Genomic DNA, 23,948 nt, shown 5'->3' with positions numbered 1-23,948 from the left:
CAAGGTACCGTCCCTACACACTGCTCCCCGGGCGCCTGCTTAGTGGGCTGCCCACTGCTTCACTGAGTGAATGGGTCAAATGCAGAGAAAAACAAGTAATTTCCCCATGGGGATCAATAAAGTATCCATTATTATTATTATTATTATTATGACACTTTCATCTGGTATATTTGGGGTCAACTCCTCTATGGGACCATTTTTATTAAGGTTTGGCTCTTCTTCTTCTTGCTGCTGTACCCTTTTAAGGGTTACTGCAGCAGATCACCTGCCTTTATCTTACCCTATTCCCTAGCATCCTCTGTCACTTAACCCTTTGCATGTCCTCCTTCACTACACCCATGAATCTTCTCTGTAATTTGGTAGATTGTGTTAAACAGTCTGGTCACTGCCCTCTCTAATTGACTCCATACCTCCACAGGATTGTCATGAAGCATAAAAAGTTGTACAAAATGCTTTGAGTGCCCAGGTAGAGTAGAGAGGCACTATATAAGACCCAGTCCTTTTACCAACCACTCTTCAACATCTTCAAAGCTGCCCTCACTTCCTCCTCACTAATCCTCTGCACCTTTTTATTCACCAACTTTCCTCTTTTCTCCCTCTCATTTTCTTATTTTTCATAAAAAAAAAAACACCTGCAAGGTTTTGTTTGGAGTGTACCCTTTAACCAGATTACCCTTCTTAGAAGTTTCACATCCAATTTTTTGGGTTGTCAAAGCAGTTTGGGGAAGCTCTGGCTACAATATTTCGACTTAGCTTCTGACAACAAAACCCAATTTGGAGCGGGTGGGCAAACGTTTCTGCCTGTCACTGTTTCAAATACAGGTAAACTGAAAGAAAAAAAACTTTGCTGAATCAAAGGATGACAGCTGGTGAACTGAGCCCGGAAATTTGCTAATGTGTCCCCTCTTTTTGCTCTCCACATAGACTGTTTACCTTTGAGCTAGTCGAGCCTGTTCAAACGCGATTGTGCCACAGAAACGAGACTACAAACAGAAACCACAAATATGCATATTCATATCGGTTTATAGAGATCATCATCAGGATGATAAATCTGACATTTTTATAGAGAGTTTATCTGTCTTCTAGTGCCAAACTGAACCAAAAGCAGCCAGGTAACAAATTGATTTTGGGAATTTCATAAGAAAATTAAGCTTTTACAATCCTTCATACTAGAGAGGTGCCGAATAATGAATTTCATTTAATCATTTTTTTCCACTCAAAACTATTATATATGTAACAGTTTAAAGGGCCAAGTTATGCCCTTCATTCACATTTCAGTGCTGTCATCCAGAATCACAATCATTACAGTGGCAGAAACGAGCAGAAATGTGAATCTCTCCTCTATAAAAGGCTTTTCTCACCTTATCCAATGATAAATTAAATCGAGGCGAGCATGCTGGGAGCATGAAGGTTATTTTTAGCGGGCTACAGCAAACCAAACCTAAGACACAGGACTTGTCACTCTGCTGCAGACTTTGCTGAACTCAAGAAGACAAACAGACATGAATACGTGCAGATTTCGCAATACGATATCACATATAGAATAATAGATAAATCGAGGTGAAACCGTTAAAGGAGTTCAGAAAAAAGTAGAGAAAACATCTGTTTTCACATCAAACCCATACAAGTAACCACTGCACTAAAGTGACAACAGGTTTAAAAAAAAAAAAAAGCTCAGAAAACACAATAAAATATATGATCGAATTTTTCCTTTTTATTATGAGTCATTTTACTTTATGTGTATTGTGTGCTGATGTTCTTGTAGCTAAGGATTTTAAATGCAGGATCTAGACAGTTATCTGATCACAACAAATTAAATAATATTAATAAAAAACAATAAATCTGCAGTTGGCAAAACACCTCCCACCTCCACCACGACAGCTCCTCACTTTCCTGCTGTGTGACTTCATGTAACATCTACTGTCACATATGTCTGCGCTGCTGTTCTTCCTGCCTCTGGCTTTCCACGTTTGCCTGCTCGGTCCCACAGCAAAACATGAACTAGTCATAAAAAACAATCTGTGTTTGTGATTCAGATGAGTTTGAAAAGAATGCATTTCAAATGGAAATATATTTGTTATCTGCAGCACGTGCACTCAGTGGCCCTTTTTTGGGTACAACTGCTCAATGCAAAACAGCATGGGCATCACATTGAGGAGGAAAGGAGATTAATTAATTAATTCTCTGCTTGGATTTTCCCACACAACCATCTTTAGAGTTTAATGAAAAACTATCCAGTGAGCAGCAGTTCTCTGGGAAAACAGAGCAGAACGGCCAGACTGCGTTGAGCTGATAGGAGCATAAACTCAACCAACCACTCGCTACAACCAAGGTATGCAGAAAAGCATCTCTGAATGCATAGCATGTCAGACCTTGAACCAGATGAGCTATAGCAGCAGAAGACCGGACGCCACTCCTGTCAGCTAGAAACAGGAAACTTAGTCTATTACTGTTATTTCTACCACCTCAGTGAAACTGGACAGAAGACTGGATAATAGCTTCCTGTCTGGTGAGTCTTGATTTCTGCTGAAACGCTGAGATTGTAGCGTCAGAAGTTGGTTTAAACAACATGAAAGCAGTGGATCCATCATGGTTCAGGCGGCTGATACTGTGATAGCATTGGGAATATTTTCTTGGCACGCTTTAGGTCCGTTAGAGCTTTGTTTAACCCATTAAAACCGCTGTGAGCACAAACTACTGTAACTCCTGAACCAATTGAAAAATTTCAGCAGTTCCTGAAAGCAGCAAGTCTGTGCTTTTCAGTGATATGAGAGTCACGGTAAACCCATGCAAGGTGCCTCCTTCCAAATCTCGGCAAATAACACAGGACACAGTAAAAATAATGGTACAAAGAACCCAAAGTCTGTCTCATCTGTCAACAAACCTTTGTCTTCTTGGGGCTGCTGTGACGCCATGACTGGGATTACTGTATTCACCCTAATATCATTGAAAAGTGCAGAGTTGCTGCTTTCAGGAAGCATTGGAATTACTTTAATTGTGCAAATGATTCAGGAGTTCTGGGAGTTTCGGATGTTTAAAAAAATGTTGCAAAAACCTCTCTGACACCAGCAACAGGTTAGGCTTTAGAGGGTTAAATGCCACAGTTTGCATGAGTTGTATTGTTGCTGATCATTTCCATCCATTTATGACCACAGTGTACCAGGCCTCTGATGGCAGTTACCAGCAGGATAATGCACCGTGTCCCAAAGCTCAAACCGAATCCACAAATCTGGTTTCTTGAACATGACAATGAGTTCACTGAACTCAAATGGCCTCCACAGTCACCAGATCTCAATGTGATGCAGCACCAAACAGTTTAACCCAAACTACGACTTTCCAAAACATGTAGTTTTAATGCTCAAATCATTTTAAATAAAAAAAAAAAGTAAAGTGTTTCACATCCAAATGTAGACTTTTTCTCCTTTTTAAAAGTGGAAAACACTGATTTCACGTAAATGCACACAAATCAGTATCTGACATACGAGAGCGTGGTGTTCAGGGACACGACAAAAGCTGAAAAACTGTGTTCAGAAACATAACTCAACTGGTCATAGGTTGGGAGGATTTTGAACATGGAGGAGCTGTGGTGAGATCCACAAGTTCATTTTACATGGTAATGTAAAGGCTTTATGGGGCAAAGTATCATTTTTTTAACCTCACACATCAACTTTATCACAATCCTAGACACACGAGAAACAGAGAGCTCATTCAAACCAACAACAATATCAGAAAACAGACGAATATTTGGCCGGATATTTGTCAGCCGCAGATGCACGTCAGCCGTAACTCGATGTTTCATTGGCGTCGAGACGACTAAAGGCTCGTCGTCCTTATCAGCATTCCTTCATTTCTGCATCTGTCACACAAACATCCATCATCTCTCTCCTGTTTCGTATCTCGCATTTTTTCATTTTGTTTTCATCTCGGCCCAATCACGGCCGTTTCACCTCTCCATCTCCACTTCATCTTCGTCATGTTCTACACTTGTCTAACTCGACCCCCTTCGAAACTGTCTCCCTCTCTTTCTCTCACTGCTTGCTGCTAATGCAAAAAACCCGACACATAAAAAACTTCACTCAACCCCGTCCCTTTCTTCAGAGCAATCATTATTCTTCATATCTCACGCTGTTTTTGTGTTTACTCTTAATACACACACACACACACACACACACACACACACACACAGGCTCTCTCCCTCAATCAGATCTCTGCAGTGCTGTGTGTGTCTCTGTGAACCTATGTGGGCTGGTTGGCTTATATAACTCAGCTGACTTCAGTTGAGGTGAGCATGCCAGCTGCAGTGTGTGTGTGTGTGTGTGTGTGTGTGTGTGTGTGTGTGTGTGTGTGTGTGTGTGTGTGTGAATTATCGCTCTGCGCCGCGTGCTCGCCGGCTCTCTCCAGCTGACTGGGCTGTTAAATGTGTTTATCTGCCGATGTTCCTTCTGTGATTATAGAAACGCAGCTGATGTTCGTCCACGTGCGGTGCGATTGTATTTGTTAGGCTTTTTCTGTGTTCGGCTCTTTCTTTGCCTCTTTAATCCACCCTCACTGCGAGCAGACCGAGTCCTTCTGCTTTGATCAGGTGGGCGACTGCTCAGAGGTCAAAAAAGCCACATTCACTGCAGATCATTTGGATCTCCATGATTTTATTAATCACAAAAAGAACATCAGCTGACAAGTCCTTCCTCCGCCTCCCCACTCACTTTTTGTACTAACTCTGCTGCTTTATGCTGCTTCTATTTCAGTCGGTACTTCACAGCAAACCAAACCATCAACCCGAAATGTTCAGTCATAAGAAGAAAAAGCCTGGATTTCTGTCAGGTTTCACAAATCTCTGTTACTCTAGTGTATGTAGGCTGATCACAGTTGTCTGTGTAATAAACCCCCAAAATTCAGAGTCAGCAGAAGACAAATACAGTATGTCAAAGTTTAAAAGAGAAATACTGCTGTAAATATTGTGGCTTTTATATTGGGACTACTGTCAAATCAATTTTGGCTAAAAAAACCCCCAAACCAAACCCAAATACATTATTTTAATGAGAGCTTTTTAAATACATGAGGCATAAACTCCTCACAAGCAGCTGTTCAGCTTTTCTCAGCTAATGGAAATGGACTGTTATTATCATTATTATTATTATTTAAATTAGTTTTGTTTCTTCTGTGATTCAGTCACACTCGAGCTGGGATGTCAAACTAATTTTACACCGTGGGCCGGACCAGTGAAGCTAATTAATCCCTGACATATCATAATATAAGAAAAACAAGTGCAATCTCAAGAATAAGTCCCTGATTTCTAAATGGCAAATGTGCAAAATAAAAATTCCTGGTAGCTTACTGCCCAGACTGTCCTGTATTTATAGTGGAAAATTCCTATGTTTGACACCCCACTAGAGAACCTAAAAATAGGTTAGTGACCTGATCGCTACTAGGAAAGATTGGTTGTCACTAGGGGTGGGTTTTAATAATCGATTCATCGATTAAAATCGATTCTGGCTTGGATAACGTGACATCGATTCATTAAAATCCTGAATTGATTTTTTAATATAAATGTATTTTGCCCAAAATTCCAGAATCTCAGGTGAAACCTCACAAAATTTCAACAACCACCAAACATTTAAAACTGTAAATGAGAGCAGGAACACGGCTTCTTCACAAAGATGTAAACACAAAGCGCTGACCCGCGGATCAGAATCAGTGAGATGTGACTGCACCTGACGGCACGCACACGGTCGGGGCTGAAAGCCGACAGCTCGCCGATTCTGATGTTTCGGCGGGTCGGCGCTTTGTGTTTACGTCCTTTTTGCGCCGATTCTAAAGCTGTTAGTTTGATCTCTCTCCAAACAATATTGACCGAACCAGCAGCAAAAGAAGATCCAAACTACGCTTCACAAAAACATCGTCATGAATTCACTCTGACTTTTACTGTTTTGCTTCCACCACAATAAAATCACACTTCATGCACAGCTCTCTCTCTCTCTCTCTGTACTTCAAGAACAGTTTCAGTCTAAAAATCTGTTTTCTGCATTATTCGCTTGCTTGTTACGCACAAGTCTACTGTTGTTTACAGCGCTGTCGGCCGATGTTTTTTTTACTTACTTCCGAAAAGAAAACCTCATTTCTGCCGTTCAACAGGCTTCTGAACAAATGTAAACTTTTTAAAATACAAAATGCCTGTTAGCCGTGTCTCTAATAAAACCGCTGTAACTTCAGAGGTAATGTTCATATGCTGATTAATGGTTTTCTTTCGTTTCTGATGTACTGCAGAATACTTATATAAAATCCCAGGCCAGGAAAATCACCTTCATGTTTTTCTGTTTTATCTTCAGCTACTTTGACACAAAGGCCTCTGCTGTGATGCTCACACCTTTGATAAAGTCTGGAAAGTGTCAGCTTCCTTTTTATAGATACAAAAATATGTAAATGTACTGATCTGAATTATATTATTTCTGACTGTCTGAGGCAAAATTTCCCAGATTCGAATCGAATCGAATCGTGGATCAAATCGATTCAGGACATTGTGAATCGGAATCGAATCGATTCTAGAAATCAGTGACGATACCCAGCCACGCAGTGATTGCACTGAATTTGCTTTTAGAGGCCGATTAGTTGACTAAGTAGTTGATTGATCAAGCATTTTCAATTATAAGGCGATTACACATGAAGACACGGTGCTGTCCGACTCGGGCTGACTGCATTTACTCTCAGACAGACTGGCAAGTCAGTCTGGCGCAGACAGATTGTCAACACATAGCAATCAATGGGAGTCAGTCTGTGCAGGTTAGCAAAACGTACACACAGTGTGCCTTTTTGCAATAGTGAAGATGATTCAGCTGTTTTCAATCTGGTTATATTCCTATATAAATCAAGCACCGGTGTCATTTTGCAGGTAAATAACTGTCCTGCAGCGACTACGTCACTATTTGTGGACAAATTTCTGTCTCGGACATAAGAGGCAGATGTAAGATGGCCTATGCATGCAGCTGGCGACAGATCTGCAAGTTCCCATTTCAACTCTAACAGACAGAGAGTTGAAATCATTGCTGTTTTGCTCCTGCACACAAGTAATTTCAAAGGGAACAATCACACGTTTATTGGACAAGGTTGCAATAATCTGTCTTCCTTAGTGTGACAGCAGCATAAAAGTCCCCCAAGGAGCCTTTCTGAAGATTTTAGTTGCATCAAAGACCTTTGTAGTACAGTTTGGCTTTTAAGCTTTTCATTCTGATTTACAAGCTAAAGAAGATCCATCTTTTCATTTTCAGAGTCATGGAGGTGTTTTCCACCCATCACAGGGCAAGAGATGAGGTCCACCAGTCATTCAGCCATCCACTCTCACATTCACACATATGGCCAATTTAGAGTCATCGGTCAACCTATCAGACACGTCTTTGGATGTCAGAAAGAAGGGAATACACACACGGACAGGTAGAATGTGCAAACTCCACACAGAAAAGCCCAAGATTCACTCCATAGCAGTCTGTTGAAGTTTACCACAGTCATTCTTCAGGTCTTTGCCCCTGAAACCGTTGTTTCTCTTTTCTGAACTCAGTGGTTTCTGTCATATTTCAAACAGATTTCCAGTGAGAGTAGTCTCTGCCTCTACAGCTACCTGTAGAAAAACCCAGGAATGATTCCAATGGTCATCAAACCACGACTTTACTGACATACACTGAGGTGTCAAAACTTGTCATTAAGGGTATAGAGAAGATCATCGAATGTAGTCTTTATGAGGGAAGAGTTCAAACCTCCAGCTAAGTTTCCATTTATGGCCTGTAAATTCTTCAGTCTTCAGCCCAGGACAGTTTGTAGGCTTTGCGCACACATAGCATATTAGTTCACACATTAGCAGCGACTCCAGTTTTTTCTCAACGTTGTGAACTTTAAAGGTTTCGTCTGCAGCTGCTGTTCTGAGTGTCTCATAACTGCAGAGTTTTGATCCTGGCAGCTGCATCTTGTTCTGTCACCATCAGTCATTTTCAAAATTCATCTCCATCTTTCCAAATACAAACAGACTAAACCACATTCCTGTCTGGGACTGGAGTGCAGAAGGCAACAAGGATGACACAAAGAATAAAGGAAATAAAACAATACATGTGCTTCAGTACAAACAGTCCATCCTTCCCATCAAATATTTTGTACTTCACTTTTGCAAGAAAACAGGGAAATAGTTATAATTTCCATCTTCCCGTTCATATCCTCAACAAATACTGAACATAACGCAGAGAGGGACTTGTCCAGGGTGGGTGTCTCTCACCCAGTGTCAGAGTTATAATCTATAACTACCGCTTGTCCTCGACATCGTCAGCAAGATTATGAAACAACTTCCAGGTTGAATTTAATTAAACAATGTGTAATATTTCTATATTCTATATTTCTACACAGCAAATTCAAAAGTGTTAAATGTTTTGGTGTTAATAGTCTTCTTGCAAAAGTAGAGTTAATTTTACTCTAAGTAGAGTCACATTCTTTTAATGTAACTCTGAGGTGTAAAATGATAGTAGTTAAAATCGAGTGTTAAAAATGAGTGTTTCTCTGTCAAATCTGGAGGTGTTACAATGGAAACATTAACTCTTGACCTCTTAACTCTGAACTCCTAGAGGGGCTATGACACCAACAGAGTAAATTCACAGACTCCGCCCCCAGCACGGCTCCAATCGAAGCTGAAGTGAAGCCGTTTCAGAACATTTTGCTCTACATATTTGAGTTGTTTGCCATGCTTGGTAAGTCATTTTTTCAAAGATTGTTTCAATTATTATTATGAGCTTTTACTTCTGTGGCTCTTTGGAGTTGAGGCAAAGCTGTGTGAAAGGCATTAGCCATGTTGCTCGCTGATAGCATAATATTCTGTTTTAGCTAGCTGAAAGGTATTGTTTGCGGGCAAATACCACAGCCTTGAAAAAAAGCTTGCATGTGAATTTTCAGTCAAACTTTTGGTCAAATACACCTAAAACAATGTGTAGAATGTGAAACGTTGGTATAATGGTGCTACTTGAAGCCTGAAAACGATCGCCCATTAAAAAAAACGAGCAAACAGCAGTAGCAGACGTCCTGACTGGGTTCTACGTTAGCATAGATCCCTCCAGAGTTTTGTGCACACGGTTTAGGTAAAAATGAAAAAGGTTGAGGTTTTACATTTAGTTCAGTATTACCTGTTGCCTGTGTCCTTGTCTTTTGGGAAAATACTTTACACAAGTAATGGCTCAAAGAGGATTCCTTTTTTTTTACTGTGCTGCAATTGTTTACTGGATTATTTGTGCCATTAATTAGTCTCAACTAATTTTTATTCAATCTCCACACAGGATATGCTTGTGAAGATGGAATATGGGGGAGAGCAGAAGTGCGTTGAAGTTCCACAAAGGATGAATGAAGGACATGCATATTGTATTGAAGAAATAAGTGATGAGAATGCTGTTATTTGCATTTACCATGTCAGACCTTTTGATAAACAAAATTCTAATGAAAGTGAGAACATGTATGCTGTTACATCTTTCAGAAAATGTTTTGAAATTGTGGTGCACAGTTCAGAATAAATGTTTTTCAAAAACCATTGCATCTTTTTAGTAAATGTTTATTTCCAAAAGAAATTTCTAGAAGTTCAGAACAGTAAAATTCCTGCTTTTTAGAATGAATTAGAAGATAACTCTTACGTAGTTAAACTAAAATACTCTTTGAGAGTTAATATATAAACTCTTAACACCAAGTGTTAAATTATCAACTCCAGACAGATTTGGTGTTTAACACTAAATCAGAGTTAACGTACCAACTCTCCAAAAAGAGTTAAATTAACACTCTCTGGTGTGGACCCATATAGACACTTTAATAGTGTTGAAATCAAATCCGACAGTGTTAATTTGGACATGCTGGATTTGCTGTGTATAAATACATCAAATCTTTGGTTTTGAAATTGTGTCTAGAGAGCAGATTGTGTAGGTTTTTTGGGCTCTTGTTTTATCTGTCTTTTATAGTGTCCTTTTCAATTTACAATTGAAACCTTGCACCACCACAAGGTTGTGAAACCCTGCCCAAGAGTTAAACTCAGAAAAAGCAAATTAGAAAGATGCTGTGCAAACATCTGAACAGACTGTTGATGCTTTCAGTGACAAAATAATAATTTAAGAGGGAACCATTATGGTTAAGCTCAACAAGAATGTCGCAAACAGAATCCAGATACTGTGAGCCTCTACCTTATTCTGCCTCCACTTACCGTGAACTCCCGCAGGTTTTCACATTTGTGCGTCCCCTCCCCGGGCGGCTGCCCTGTCCTGCACAGCTTGTTGTGGAGCCACATGAGCAGGTACCAGAAGGACTTGGGGCTTGGAATGATGTTGAACGGAGGCGGCAGCGTGCCGCCCTCGTCAAAGTAACTCATCCACAGCTTGGTGCGTGCAAACTTCCACTCAATGTCAGCATGGTCCTGCAGCAGGAGAAGGAGGCACCTGAATTTACAAGCTCAAGTGACAAGGACAGACATCTGAAATCTCTGAATTCCTCTTCATTAATGGTTGATAACGTCCACTGAACTTAAATATTTGACTTCAATATTTAACATATCAAATTCTCTTTGCAGGGAGCAGTTCACACCATAGCATGAAATCTTAACTTCTTATAAAAGTAATTTGATGAATTTCATAATTATCATTGATCTTTCAGATTATGGAGAAAACTTGTGGCCATTTTTATAGTGTTTTGTAATTTAACATGCAGTGACGGTCGCATCCTGATTAAAACAGAAAGCACACTAACCCTAAACAAACAAACTTCTCACGGTATAGGAACTGAGATCAAGAGTGTTCACTGGACAAATGACACCAAACAAGCTTCCCCTCACTCATTAATCCTTTCAGCACACTCGTGCTTTCACTCACAGCAATGAGTTGGTAGGAGTTGTTCATCATGGCGATCAGCATGTTGAGCAGAACCACCAGTGAGATAACGTTGTACGTCCCGAACATGGTTGCCCCGACAAACTCCGTAAACTCGTGGCGAGCCTTCACGTTGGTGACGTACAGATTTAACAGCCCAAATATGGACCAGAAGAGAGACTGGAGAGTCTCAAATAACCTGAGGACAGAGAGAGAGGAAACTTCATAAGGTTCTTCAAAAGATCACAACAACAAACTGCTTTTAAACAAAAAGGATAATGCAACAAACCAGACAGACAACGCATAAATAGCTTTTATCTATATAAACCTGTCTCTAACTCTAAGCTTTAATTTGCGCATTATTTAGACACTCACTCAGTTTAAACCACTCGTCTCCCAGTTATGTGTGTTTTCAAATGCAGCTGACAAGCAAAACAAATTTAGACTGATTTGCAATTTAATAGAAATTCAAATCCAAACTGAACACTCAGCTAATGTTGTCAGCATGATTGATATGAGATTTAAACCACCCACAGGAAATGTCTTTTTGGGTAGAAGCAAATGTTATAAGCTGACAGATGTAAGTTCATTATGACTGGGCTAAGCAAAACTGCTCTCACATCGCTAAAGCTGCAGTGAGTGGAGACTAAAACTTTACCTGCATATGAGTTTAACATTTAAATGCACAAATCTGCAATTGTTATCAGAAAATGGCCACAGATCAGAGTTAGTAATATCAGTGCTGAGTTAAACCGAGTCGGCATTTGTTGGCACAGAACCTGCATCCAGATGGCAACACATTACATGCTGCAGCAGGAGAAAGATGAGCATCAAATACACAGTGAAGCAGTTTTTTCCTGCACTGAGACAATACGGCGATGTGTCCTTCCTAAGGGTAGATTACTGACCCGCCGTCACTCCAATGACCCTGAAAATGATGTCTTCACACATTTCATTTTTGGGTAATTAGACATTTGTTCGAAATCTGTTTGCTTAATTACAAAATGCACAACCACATTTCCATCTTGGCTCTGAATAAAAACATGAACAGAGAAAGATAACACTTCAGTCCTAGAGAACTGGTTCAACGAACATTTACAGGTCAATCCTTTTCTTGGATAATTGACTGACTTTGTACCAGACCCCTTCCTGATGCAACCTTCCCATTAATCTAGGCTTGTGACAGCCTGAAGCTTGTTCTGTTTACCCCAAAGCTACTACCTAAAATGTTTTAGCATCCACAGGCCAGACCAGAGCGAATTTCTAAAATGATGAAATTGCTGTGTAAAATCGAGGTTATCAGGTGCACAGCTGTTCCCTGCCTCGGGCTCCCTGGGAGGTTTGTCCAGCTACACCTCACCCATCTACACCTTCACAAAGCTGTGTTATGACGTGCCGGTGATGTGGTTAAGGCTTGGCTTTCAAAAATTATTCTCATTTTACAAAGTTCATTCACCTCAGGTTGCGTCCGTGCAGCTCACGCCTGCAAACTGAGCTCTTGCATTTGTCTTGTGACCTTTTAAGCACAAATGTCACTGTAGTAAAAAGCCCCCGAGGGTCTGCCTGCAATGGCGTGTGCGTTCAATAAATGCTCAGTTTGTCCATGATTAAAGCGGACCACCTGTGCTTCTGCTGAACACTCGTTGTAAAGGCAGAAAGAGACCTGCAAAAAATATGGTTCAAAAAACCAAAAAAGCCTCTGTACCTCACCTCGCTTCTCTGCTTTCTCCTCAAATATGACCCACAACTGTTAATCTTGAACCCAGAAGCAGCGCCTGGATGTAGGTGTGATGTGTGCATGTCACTGCAGATAAACAGCGAACCAAACCTGCTTCACTCGGCTTTGGTTACAAAATTTGGGTTCGGACCTAAAAACAACTCCAGAAGTTTCACTTCTGTAATCTTCACTTATTACCACCCCAGGTTTCCTCTCAGTTTCCATCTGCATTGATTTTTTCCCCACCCTCTCTCTTTTCTCCCCTCCTTCCACCGACTCTTATCATCTCCCTGTGTCACTTCATTCCTCTGTTTACCTCCTTATTTTATTTCCCTTCGCTGCTCGGTCTGTCTCGGTCTCTCAGTCTTTTTTTCCCCTCTGTTTGTGTGACAGTCCCAGTTACAGGGGAGGTTATTGAATTTTTGATGAAATTGGTAGCGGCCGACACTACATCATGAGAATGAAAGAGCGAAAAAGAGCGAGAGAGAGAGAGGTTTTGTCTGCGGGGTGTTATATTTGTGCTGCATAAAATATTTAAGACTCCAGCATTTATTCTCATCGCAGCAGGACTGTGTGTTGTCACCGGCATGTGTGAGTGATCGCTGTATCAATCGGCGTACAGGCTGCGTGTGAGCGATGGTTTCAATGTTTGTGTGCGCGCTCGCTCGGCGCAGAGAGAGACAGAGAGGGCGAGAAACTTCGGAGATTGTGTAAATGAAGAGAGGCGGGGTGAGGGAGGTTGGGGGGTGGGATTGAATCCACGATGAATGAAGCAACCAAGCGTGATATTGCACCACAGTTATGAAACGAGGGGGGGAGGAACGTGTTTAGGAGGGGAATGAACAATGAGCGGGAGGAGGGAGAAACGAGAGGCGGTGAACTTTCAACCGAAGTGAGGAGGAACAAACCTCCTCGTCTTCTCCCTCGAAATTCTCGCCAAGCAACATTTGATGCAATCTCTAGTATCCAGTAATTCATTAGTCCTCCCCTTCTCCACCTTTCTGCTGTTTCCTGTTATCCAAGCTTGGTTTTTCATATCTCTGCTTCGGCTTCACCCACTTGTCCTCGTCCCCTTCGTCTTGCACGCTTGTACCTTTTATTTGATCTTCTCTCTTTCTTTTCTTTGCTTGTTTCTTCTCCTCTCCTCGTTTGCATCCTCTCCCGTCTCATTGACTGTGTCCTCGTCTTTCACCTCACCTTATCTATTCTTTGCTCCTTGTTCTCGCTCATCTATTTTTGTTTCCTTCTCTCCGATATCCTTCTGTTTTTCTCCATTCCTCCTTTATTCTCATGTTCAGTTCTTGTTTTCTTCCCTCTTTACTTTAACTTTTCCATCTCCTTTGTTTACCCTTATCATTCCCTGCTTTTCTCACTTCCTTCCCTAATTTTTCCTTTCCTATTACTCTTCCTCACTCTCACCATTTCCACTCCTATCCTCACTACCATCAGTCCTTGTTTATTCTCTATTTTTTCTCATCCCCCTTTCTCCCCATCTTGCCTCCTTTATGCTTCTGTTCTTTGACCCTTGTGTCCTTATTTGTCTCATTTCTTTTTCACTGTTTTCTACTCTCTCATCATTTCTTCTTCTTTCCACTTTTTGTTTCAACTCCTTGCTTTCTCTCTCTGTCCTCCTGCTCTCCTCACCTTCAGTCCTTTCTCTTCTTTCCATTCTCGCTCCAAATCTCTCCTCTCCACTCCATATTTCTTCCTCTTTCCACCTGCTCCTTCTCTCACCCATAACTTCAGCACTATCAGCCCACTGAATGCCCGTTATCAGTTGTTATCACTCCCATAGGTACCACCAGCAGGCGGCCTGCTCCGGCAGCTAGGTGAGTAAACAGTGACGAGGCCTTTGCCATTACAGCTCCAAATCTGTGGGACAGTCAGCCAACTGGGATCAGTGCTAACATCACCAGTGCCCTTTAAATCTTTTCTGTTATTCAAAGGATTTCATGAATGCTTTATTCTCTTCTTGTCTTTGGTATTTTTTAGCTTTCATCTATAATGTTTTGTTTTAATGATTTCCATTTTGAGTTTGTTTTTTTTATTGAATCTTTTAATCTTTTTCTAAAACACATTTTATGGAACAAACATGTTATATAAATGTAGTTTATTTTGATTCTATTGCGCAAAAACAATCTTAGGTCTTTCTGCTGAAAGGGCAAAAGAAAGGTGAGTGTTTCCTCCGTGACAGATCAAAAGTAGTCACACTGACATTGAAAAGAATCCACTGCATAGAGTACTGTGCATAAATCTTGTGCCACTCCTTATTTCTCTATTGTTTGCAATCAAAATGGGAAATAGTTGAAGTTTATTCAAACATATGTAAACACAGAATTACAGTATATGAGGCCGACCCATGACTGAAAGTGTTCCACTGTGTGCCTTTCTATCCAGGTGTGCTTTTACTGAACTACCAGTGTTTGGTGTCATTGTCATGCTAAAAAAGTGAAACTGTCCACCAATCAGATTCTTTCCAGACTGCACGGTGGATCAAAGTCTGATGGTACTTTTATGGCCTCACAATTTAATCAGTTTTAGGATCTCCAACGCACCTCCCTCCTGACCTATTCATTCGTCCTCGATCTACACAATTGTACAAGCAAACAACCGAGGACTCGCTTGATTTATGACCTCAGGAAACACGTTTCCACTTAATTTATGGCCTGAATTGCTGGTTTGATTCTTAATGTATACAAGAGAATGTTTATGGCGTTATTTTTGTGCCACTGTTCTGAGCGCACGGGAAAAAAAATTGCAGGTGCAAGTGTTGCATTTTGAGGAGAAGTTGATTTTGAACGAAGAAAAACTAAATTTGAGTGAATAAAATTCATTGCTGCGTGCAAAAAATGTATTTCAGTATTTGCTATTATCCACACACACACACAGACACATACACACACACACACACACACACACACACACACACACACACTAGCAGCCCCTCTCGCTCAGTTTTTGCATTTGCACTCGCTCACAATGTGTTGCTCACGCTCTCAACATTTCTGCCCGTGCGCGCTCAACTCTATGTGTACACCGTTATATTTGTGCCACAAAACTAGCCAATCACAGACTTGGATGCAAAAAATCTGACTGGCTGTTCTAGTCTCCAATCAGCTCGAAATGAGGAAAAGCAGTATCCCAGAATGCATTACGTCCAAAACTCAAACGAGGCAGTGGCAGAGGAACACAGAGTGGCAGAGTTTGAAATATTACTCTTTCTGGGTCACAAAATAAACTTTTAAGATATTTTCGTGCGAGGATGGTGCTGTGTAAACTTCAAATATCTGCTCGATTTACCAAGACATCACATATTTGCATAAGTGCTCTAACGTTTTCGGAGAGTTAGGTGTTCAGTTTTGAAAAATTTGGTCAATCCAGAATAAAACAGGGTGGAAAATTGAGTATGTCTGCAGTTTTCACACTTTTAAATCTGCCCTAGAAAAGAAAAAAAGAAAAGAAAACGAAGATCTGACTGCTACACCTGAAGTTTAAAAGCAGTAATTCACAAAGTACTGTTGTCATATCATGGTGCTTACAGAGCCCAGAGTTAAATATACATCAAAACGATCACGTGTTGGAAAGCTCCATTTTCAGTGGGAGATTTTATTATTCAAGATAATCCTCGATAATCTGGCTGACTTTATGTTTATCAGTGATGACAATAAATGATAACACACCTTTTAGCTACAGGAGGGTGTCTGCATGTCAGATGTATGAGAGTGATACCAACTGATAACCACTATTTACTGGGCACGTGCGTCCTCTCATACGCGTCTAATTTTGTATCCCAATATCATCTGCCTTTCTCCTCCCTGCTCTCCATCCTCTCTCATCTTTCTGTCCACTAAGCCGAGCAGTAAACTGCTACAGCTGAGTCTCGCAGCCACGCAGTCATTTGACTGTTATAGTTCTGCAGCTGTGTGGGAGGCGAGCCGAGAAAGCGACTGCGTGCGAATGTGTTGTGCATTGTGACACAGAAACGCTGTATGAAGCGAATCTGTGAGAGAAAACAAAGTGTGTTTAGATTCAGCAGCCAGACAGTGTGCAATTAATCAGCGCAGCCTATAGCGCCGCTCTTTCTAGTAAACATGAACCATTTTTAGGGTGTGAGAAATCAAGCAGCCTGCTGGGATTATGAGCTGCCTGATGCTGTGGCACAGGTTATGCGTTCTTTGTTACATGTAGCGCTGTTAGACATGCACTCCTGTTCACTGATCTGATGTTTGCACAATCAAGTTTGGTCAGCAGATTAGACCTGATCCTTCCATCTCTGCACAGTTGACAATGAGCCGGCTAAACAACTGCAGCTGGTTATAAGCCAACTTTATGCCCGCTAGTTTTAAGCGTGTCTTCTAAAAATCCCGCTTTCACTCTGATAAACAGTTTGATTACAGAGTTTATTCATTAAATATCCGATTCTAATAATGCTAGATCCATTCCATTTTCACTAATGCTACCTAACAACAGCTAACAGGAGGTAACAGGAGCTAAAAGTGCCTAACAGTAGCAGTGTTTAATGGCAGAAAAGTTCAGGACATCCTAAACAAATCAACTCAGTGTCATTGTCATCACTGATTCATCGACTTGTAACAGATTCCTTTCACAAAGTTTTACAGCCTCCTCCAGAGTAAACAGACGTGGACACGCATTGATTTTACACATTGTAACTTTAACTCTTCTCAAATTAAAGAAAAGTGACTGAAGTGAGATCAAAAGACACCGCTGACAGACTGTTACCTAGGCAACCGAAGCTGGAATATGGGCTAGTGACCAAAGGCCTACAAAGAAACCACTTCCTGTGCAGACGCCACCTTAGGTCCACTAATTACAGTCAGCGAAACCATTCGCCACTCCCTCGTTCTCTCTTCCCACACACAGACAGCGGTGCGTCTGAGGTCTGAAACAGTGAGAGCCTCACCTTCACCACATAGATGTCCTGACTTTGACAGTCACTGCATGTGGTATTGAACAGTGCTCTAATAAACCCTCAGCCTGCTCTGCCCAAGGACTGTTCTGCCGCAAATCCAGTTTCTCATTCTGTGCACTCGGAAGATAAAGGGTGGTGGCAGCGCTGATTTTTTTAATACATTACCATAAAAGTGACTCTAAATTTAGGAAATTCACATGCTCAATGTGGCAATCTGTCTGAAGAAAAACTATTGTGTTTGTTTGGTTTGTCCTGAGTAGATCTCGGCACAAGTCAACGACTTTTGGTCTGACTGTGCTCGACCCAGAAACGCAGATATGGATATGGGCGATCGTGGCTCAAAGAGCTGGCAGTTCGAGCCCCGCCTCGGACAGTCTCGGCCGTTGTGTCTTTGGGCAAGACACTTCACCTACCGCCTACTGGTGATGGCCAGAGGGGCCGATGGCATGATATGGCAGCCTCGCTTCTGTCAGTCTGCCCCAGGGTGGCTGTGGCTACAACTGTAGCCTCCACCAGTGTATGAATGTGAGAGTGAATGAATAGTGGCACTGTAAAGCGCTTTGAGGGCCCCAAAAAGTGCTATATAAATGCAATCCATTATTATATATTTTATATATCTTTTTACCTGCACACAAAAGCATTTTTTCACTCACACAAAACAGTCATTAGATCCTCCATAACCTGTTTTTTCCACAACATCAGTTTGCAGAATCATGTTTTTAAAATTCAACATTTTTCAATCAATTACTGAACCAAGTGGAAAACAATCTAAAAGTACTCAGAGTTCCTCATTTGAATCAGGTGAATCAGAAACCCCGCAGCTTCCCATGCTGCTGCCGCTGCTGCTGTGGAAAAGAGAGAGATGCAACGAAAGTGTGCAAATTCGAGAGAGCGCCAGAGTTGTGTGTGAAAGAAAATAGATGGGGGTGTGCAGACTGTGAAAGGAAATTAGGGATTATTTACAACATTTGTGTGAAGGCAAAGAAAAGAGAAGGAGAGGCAGAGACAAACACGGTGAGAGACACACACACAGTGCACAGTGTAATCACGCTGACACATTAAAGGTGATAAGTGTGTGTGAAGTACAGATGAGCGAGAACAGGAGGAGTGGGGGGGACACCTGAGCAGAAACAGGAAGTGATCGTGTGAAATAACTCAGAAATGCTGATAAGTGTGTGTGAATTACAGAGCAAGGGAGCAGAACACACACGCAGGAATGCACACAGACACACACGCTCTTGAATGTTGATGCAGGCTGCGTTGCCCGCAGGGCTGCGTTGCCCGCAGGGCTGCGATCGCTGTTTGCATAATGCGTCACTCTCAGCCGTCATCGCTGTGATCTGCTCGCTAGTTTAGCTCCAGTGTGAGGCTGATTTCTTTCCCCCCAGACTCTGGATCCACCACGTCAGCGCTGATGTACAGATGAGAAGCTTTGATCAGCGCGACATGTTTGTCACTTTGACTCAAGGTTTGCTGAGCGCGTTTATTCTTTTTAGCGACACAGAGAAGAAGAGTTACCGGTAAAAAAACCCTCGTGACTTTTGCACTTTGACCATCAAATAGCCGCATTAAAAAAAACGAGCCCCCCCCCAACTTTGCATACTGGTTTCAAATGTTTGCAAATCAATAAAATTATGGTCATTTATATGCACAAAGATAAAATAATATACATTTTTAAGCCTTGTCTGAAAAAGGTGTAAAGATTGAGCCGAACACTGTAATTAATTATGACTGCAACTCCTACAGAAAGGTGTTTTGTGCTTTATTTTGCTCCAATTTTTAGGTGTTTATTGTTCCTGGACTATGATGGGATTTACTCCCCCAGAAGAAAATGGACTCCTAATGAGCAGGAAACATTTTCCAGTGATTCCAAAGCAGGGATTGACCAGTGAAAGTAATTCTGACGGCCTGCGATTCATAGACTGCATAGAAAAGATGGATGCAGCCACCATAACATCGTGCCACTGGCTGCTACATCCCTCCTTTGAAGCCACAAATTTGCCATTTGGGCTGACATCTTATGTTATTAAAACTACATGTGCGAGATGAGGACGGGTGGCTTTAATCTGATTGAGAGACACTACACGCTGTTATAATAGCGATTTGTCAAGGATAAGCTAGGCCTGCCCTAAAGTATACCCTGCTTTATCCTCGTTTTGGACTAATGAAAATCATAAAGTACATGTTAAACATCATGTTGTATCATGATAAAGTCTAAAACTTGTGACTGAGACCATCAACTCAGCAGGAAAGTAATCACTGAGCTCATAAATCAAGTGAGACTTTATGCATCTGATATGATTTAAGAAACGATTGTAGTTCAGGTTAAAAAACAAAACAAACACCTTTTATAATAATAACCCCAAGACAGCAACCTCCTCACTGCTTTATCAAAGCTGCCTCCTCCCTTACTTGGGTGAATGATGAAAGAGGCCACACAAAGCACATCCAGTAGTAAGAAAGTGTCAGAGAGAAGTTGTGTGCTACAGGAGAGAAAATAAAAAGTGACTCCTGACTTTCAAACATGTGAGCCTGCTCTGCTGTCTGTGAGTGTCCTGTGTTAAAGGTTTCGGTTAATAATTTGCTCTGCTGACAATTTAAACCAGATACAACCAGAAGAAATCTAAAAATCCCTGAAGATTATACTAGAAATGGCCACCTGCTGTGGTCTTCTACAGTTCTTAGCTGTGAGGAGTTAATATTACAACCAAGGCTGAGTTGAGCACATCTTCAAATAAACACTGGTAAGTAAGAAGCCATCTATGTCCCCTGTGAACGAACATCTTTGAACAGAGGCGGTGGTTTACAACAACTACTGTCTGCCGTCTATTATCCAGTTTTCAGATACCCACTCACATCCTGGGACATTTGACCTCAGGAAATCACATGATAGTGTGGGGCTTGGTCTTACAATGGGTTCACCAGAAACGTTGGCTGCTTGTGACCCACACCCATTTTCACACCTTGGCTCATATGATTAGGTAGAGGATCCATAGTGGGTCCATGACCCTCTTGGGGGGACACTCCCATAGGGCTCAAAATCTCCATTAATTGCACTTAGAACCGAAGAAGCTTCTCAGATGAGAGGTGAAACATCTTCAAGGAAACTAAAAGAAATGCAGATGTTTTTTTTCTCTCCAAGCTCCTTAGACTGGAAATGACATGTTCAGATTTATTTGACTTGAAAGTCTTGGTTAAAATGTAATTGTAATCGTTAATTCAGAGGGTCAGGAACTCCAGTCAGTTTCACTTCAGGCCACTGCAGTATTTCTTTAAAAGACCCACTCTCTTTGCCCAACAAGATAGACACCCTAAAAACAAACTTAGCTAAGGTCACAGTTTGACTTTTCAGCAGAAATAAAATCATTAGCAGCATCCTGGGTCAAACTTTACTTGCATGATAATCTGTGGTTGAATACATGGATATCAAACATACCTCTCTTTTTACCTTTAATAAAAGCAGACAAAGTTTAGAGTGGGAGCTGTTGTTTTAGCATGGTCCTCACGGCCCTATCATTGTACCGAGGACTTTACTGTAATGGAATTGATCGCGAATCAATACAGCTATTATCTAAAACAAACCACTGCCTTGATCAATATTCAGACCACTGACTCATCTTGGCTTTCACTCTGTCTCACTCAGCACTGAGACTCTGGATCTCTGCTGAGCCTGTGAAAAGCTGCTGTATGAACAGTAACTCAAACTTGGCCTCTCCGTGAGCGAAACCTTGACTTGCCTCCACATTTACCGACCTCACATGCAAAGAGAACACGGTATTAATATTCCCCAAGTTCACTGAACAAGCCTGAGCTTCTACTCGACACCAAAAAAATCATTTCCATATCATTATCTGGTGCAACGATGCACAAGACGAAGGTCTGCGCGAATAAGACTTTGAATTGAGATCAATGTAGTACTTCTACACATTTGATGTGTGCAATAAAATAGTCACACATACATCTAGTGCAACTTAAATGGATGTGTACATCACTGTAACCTGATAGTTTCACAGTTCATTTTTATCAAACACTGAAGAGCAGGTTTAAATAAAGGTTTGTTTACAGAAAAATGACTAAAGAAATATCATTTATATTCAACTTAACACAGACAGGCAGGGCAATGGGTTTGTTTCTTTGCTTTAATTAAAAAAAAGTAAAAGTAAACCGGGTCTAGAAATGTACGACCATCGATGGAATTACAGAACGCTACAAAATACAGTAAGTACTTATGTTTTAATCTAAATTTCAAATAAGTTTCATTTTATTTATAAAACAATGCATTTGTTTTCAATTCTGACAGAGAAAATATCAGCTGGAATCAGATTTTTAACTCCCCGGGGTCAATCACATGACCGATTTAAGACGACACAGCAAGAAGATGCAGCGACCCATTTCAACTTGGGTCGACAGTGCGGACTTCAAACTATATACCAGTTTAGGCCTGTGGTGTACTTTGTTGTTTGCAAAACTTGTGTATAATTTTTTAAAAACCATTTCTATTTGCATTTCAAGTTATGAAGATGATTTGTTAAACATGTTTGTAGTTTTTACAGTAAAAAAATAACTTTTTCCACTCAGATTTTATGTTTGTTGTATATCAAAGGGTTAAAACACTGGAAACTGGTCTTAAAAATCCCATACTGGTCAGACTCTAGGAAATACCATCAGCTTTCTGACATGCCATGTTCACCATCTTAGTTTGCAGTGCTAGCATACTAACATTTGATTTAATTAGCATTAAAGACAATTACCAAATGACAATAGATCACCAAATTTAATTCAGAACATCAAACTTTAAATTCCTGGTATTGTTAGCATGACTAAAACAATAAAATGTGACAAGAAAATTATGGAAAGGCGGGAAAATTTAAAGCGCACTTAAAAGGAAAAAACAAAAAACAAAACAGTTTTGCAAAACCAAAAACCAGTATTTATACCAAACTGGTGCAGTTTCAACCCTTTTTCACTTCCTAACAGACTCTACACGTACTCAAGTACATGCAGATATAGTTGGAAATGGTACTCACGTTGAGAAGGCGTTGTTCTGCCTCTCACAGCGGATGCCCTTGCAGTTGTTGGGTTCCTCTGATGCCTTTGTTTCATAGTAGAAATACAGCTGGTTCAAACCATTAGCAAATGCTAACAGGACCTACACATAATGAAAAACACAAGACAAAACACATCAGCGCTGCACTTAAACACCTGATCTAACACATACTCTTAGCAACCACGACACTCCACCCAATGATTTTGCGCCGTCACCTCGAGACTCCACACATTAACCACCAACATATAATGAAATATAATACTGATTTCTCAATATCTGAAAGAAAAAACCCTCAATACTTTTTCATTTTGAAGTGAAGCTCTGCAAATATAACATTTCACTTTTATTACAGGGATTGACCTTTAGTGCCTCCAGGCCATTTTAAAACGCAGCTTTCATCTCAAACAGGAGAGAGCTAACATGAGTAGTGTTACATAAAGCTGCTACTGTGTGAACATGAAGTATTACGGCGTAGGTGCCCGGGGGTTGCTGGGATTGGTTTTAAGACTGTCAGGAGCAAAGCAATTCACACGTGGATTGTGTTGTACGTTAGGAGCTCCTTTGGGGAGGAATTAATGAGTTTCAGATGTAATGAAATGGGCTTGTAATGTCCTTCTACCGCCAATCAAGGATGCAGCATGCTGAGAAATTTGCTTGCTTTCATCATCATCAAAGATGCAGACAGTACTGGATAAAATGGAAACTTCAAAGCTGCTTAACAAGAAACAAAAGAGGGGTGGCCTGAATTCAATTCCTACTGACAACCCGATTGTTGGATGTCTTCCTATCGTTGGGAACGTGTAATAGGCTTGACAATGTTCAAGGTAAATCTGGATGTTTAGCACATGTAAAAAGCAAGTAAGACATCATACTGCCTGTGTAGAAAGCCGGATTGACTGAAATGTTGCATGTCTGTTTCATCGGATGTGTGTGTGTCTGTGTAGACACAGAACCACTTAAACATTCAGACCACACACGCGAGTATCATATTTATATCACGGGAGAGGGGGGAGCAATACAAGCACCACACCAAGGTTATTTCCCTCCACCTGAGACTGAAGAGTATTGATCTTGGCAGGAAGCTACAGTACAGGGAGTGCAGAATTATTAGGCAAATGAGTATTTTGTCCACATCATCCTCTTCATGCATGTTGTCTTACTCCAAGCTGTATAGGCTCGAAAGCCTACTACCAATTAAGCATATTAGGTGATGTGCATCGCTGTAATCAGAAGGGGTGTGGTCTAATGACATCAACACCCTATATCAGGTGTGCATAATTATTAGGCAACGTCCTTTCCTTTGGCAAAATGGGTCAAAAGAAGGACTTGACAGGCTCAGAAAAGTCAAAAATAGTGAGATATCTTGCAGAGGGATGCAGCAGTCTCAAAATT

At 41.0% G+C, this 23,948-nt stretch overlaps 1 protein-coding gene across 1 annotated transcript in view; it reads right to left on the bottom strand.

Moving 5' to 3' along the window:
- Window positions 1-23,948, bottom strand: part of trpc5a (transient receptor potential cation channel, subfamily C, member 5a) — a 217,915-nt gene that overhangs the window by 20,362 nt on the left and 173,605 nt on the right. Inside the window, exons 13-15 of the mRNA XM_086275570.1 lie at window positions 22,537-22,658; window positions 10,866-11,061; window positions 10,205-10,414 (exon numbers count right to left, since the gene is read on the bottom strand). Of these exons, the coding sequence (XP_086131696.1) occupies window positions 10,205-10,414; window positions 10,866-11,061; window positions 22,537-22,658 (528 nt within the window). The remainder of the gene's footprint in view (window positions 1-10,204; window positions 10,415-10,865; window positions 11,062-22,536; window positions 22,659-23,948) is intronic.

This window comes from Aulonocara sp. 'chitande type north' Nkhata Bay, linkage group LG3, assembly GCF_057382095.1.
Source record: "Aulonocara sp. 'chitande type north' Nkhata Bay isolate Kocher_YH1m ecotype deep benthic linkage group LG3, A_spYH_male_GT1.1, whole genome shotgun sequence".
NCBI lineage: Eukaryota > Metazoa > Chordata > Actinopteri > Cichliformes > Cichlidae > Aulonocara > Aulonocara sp. 'chitande type north' Nkhata Bay.
Note: the sequence above shows the minus strand (reverse complement) of the source record. Positions and strands in the feature narration are given on the sequence as shown.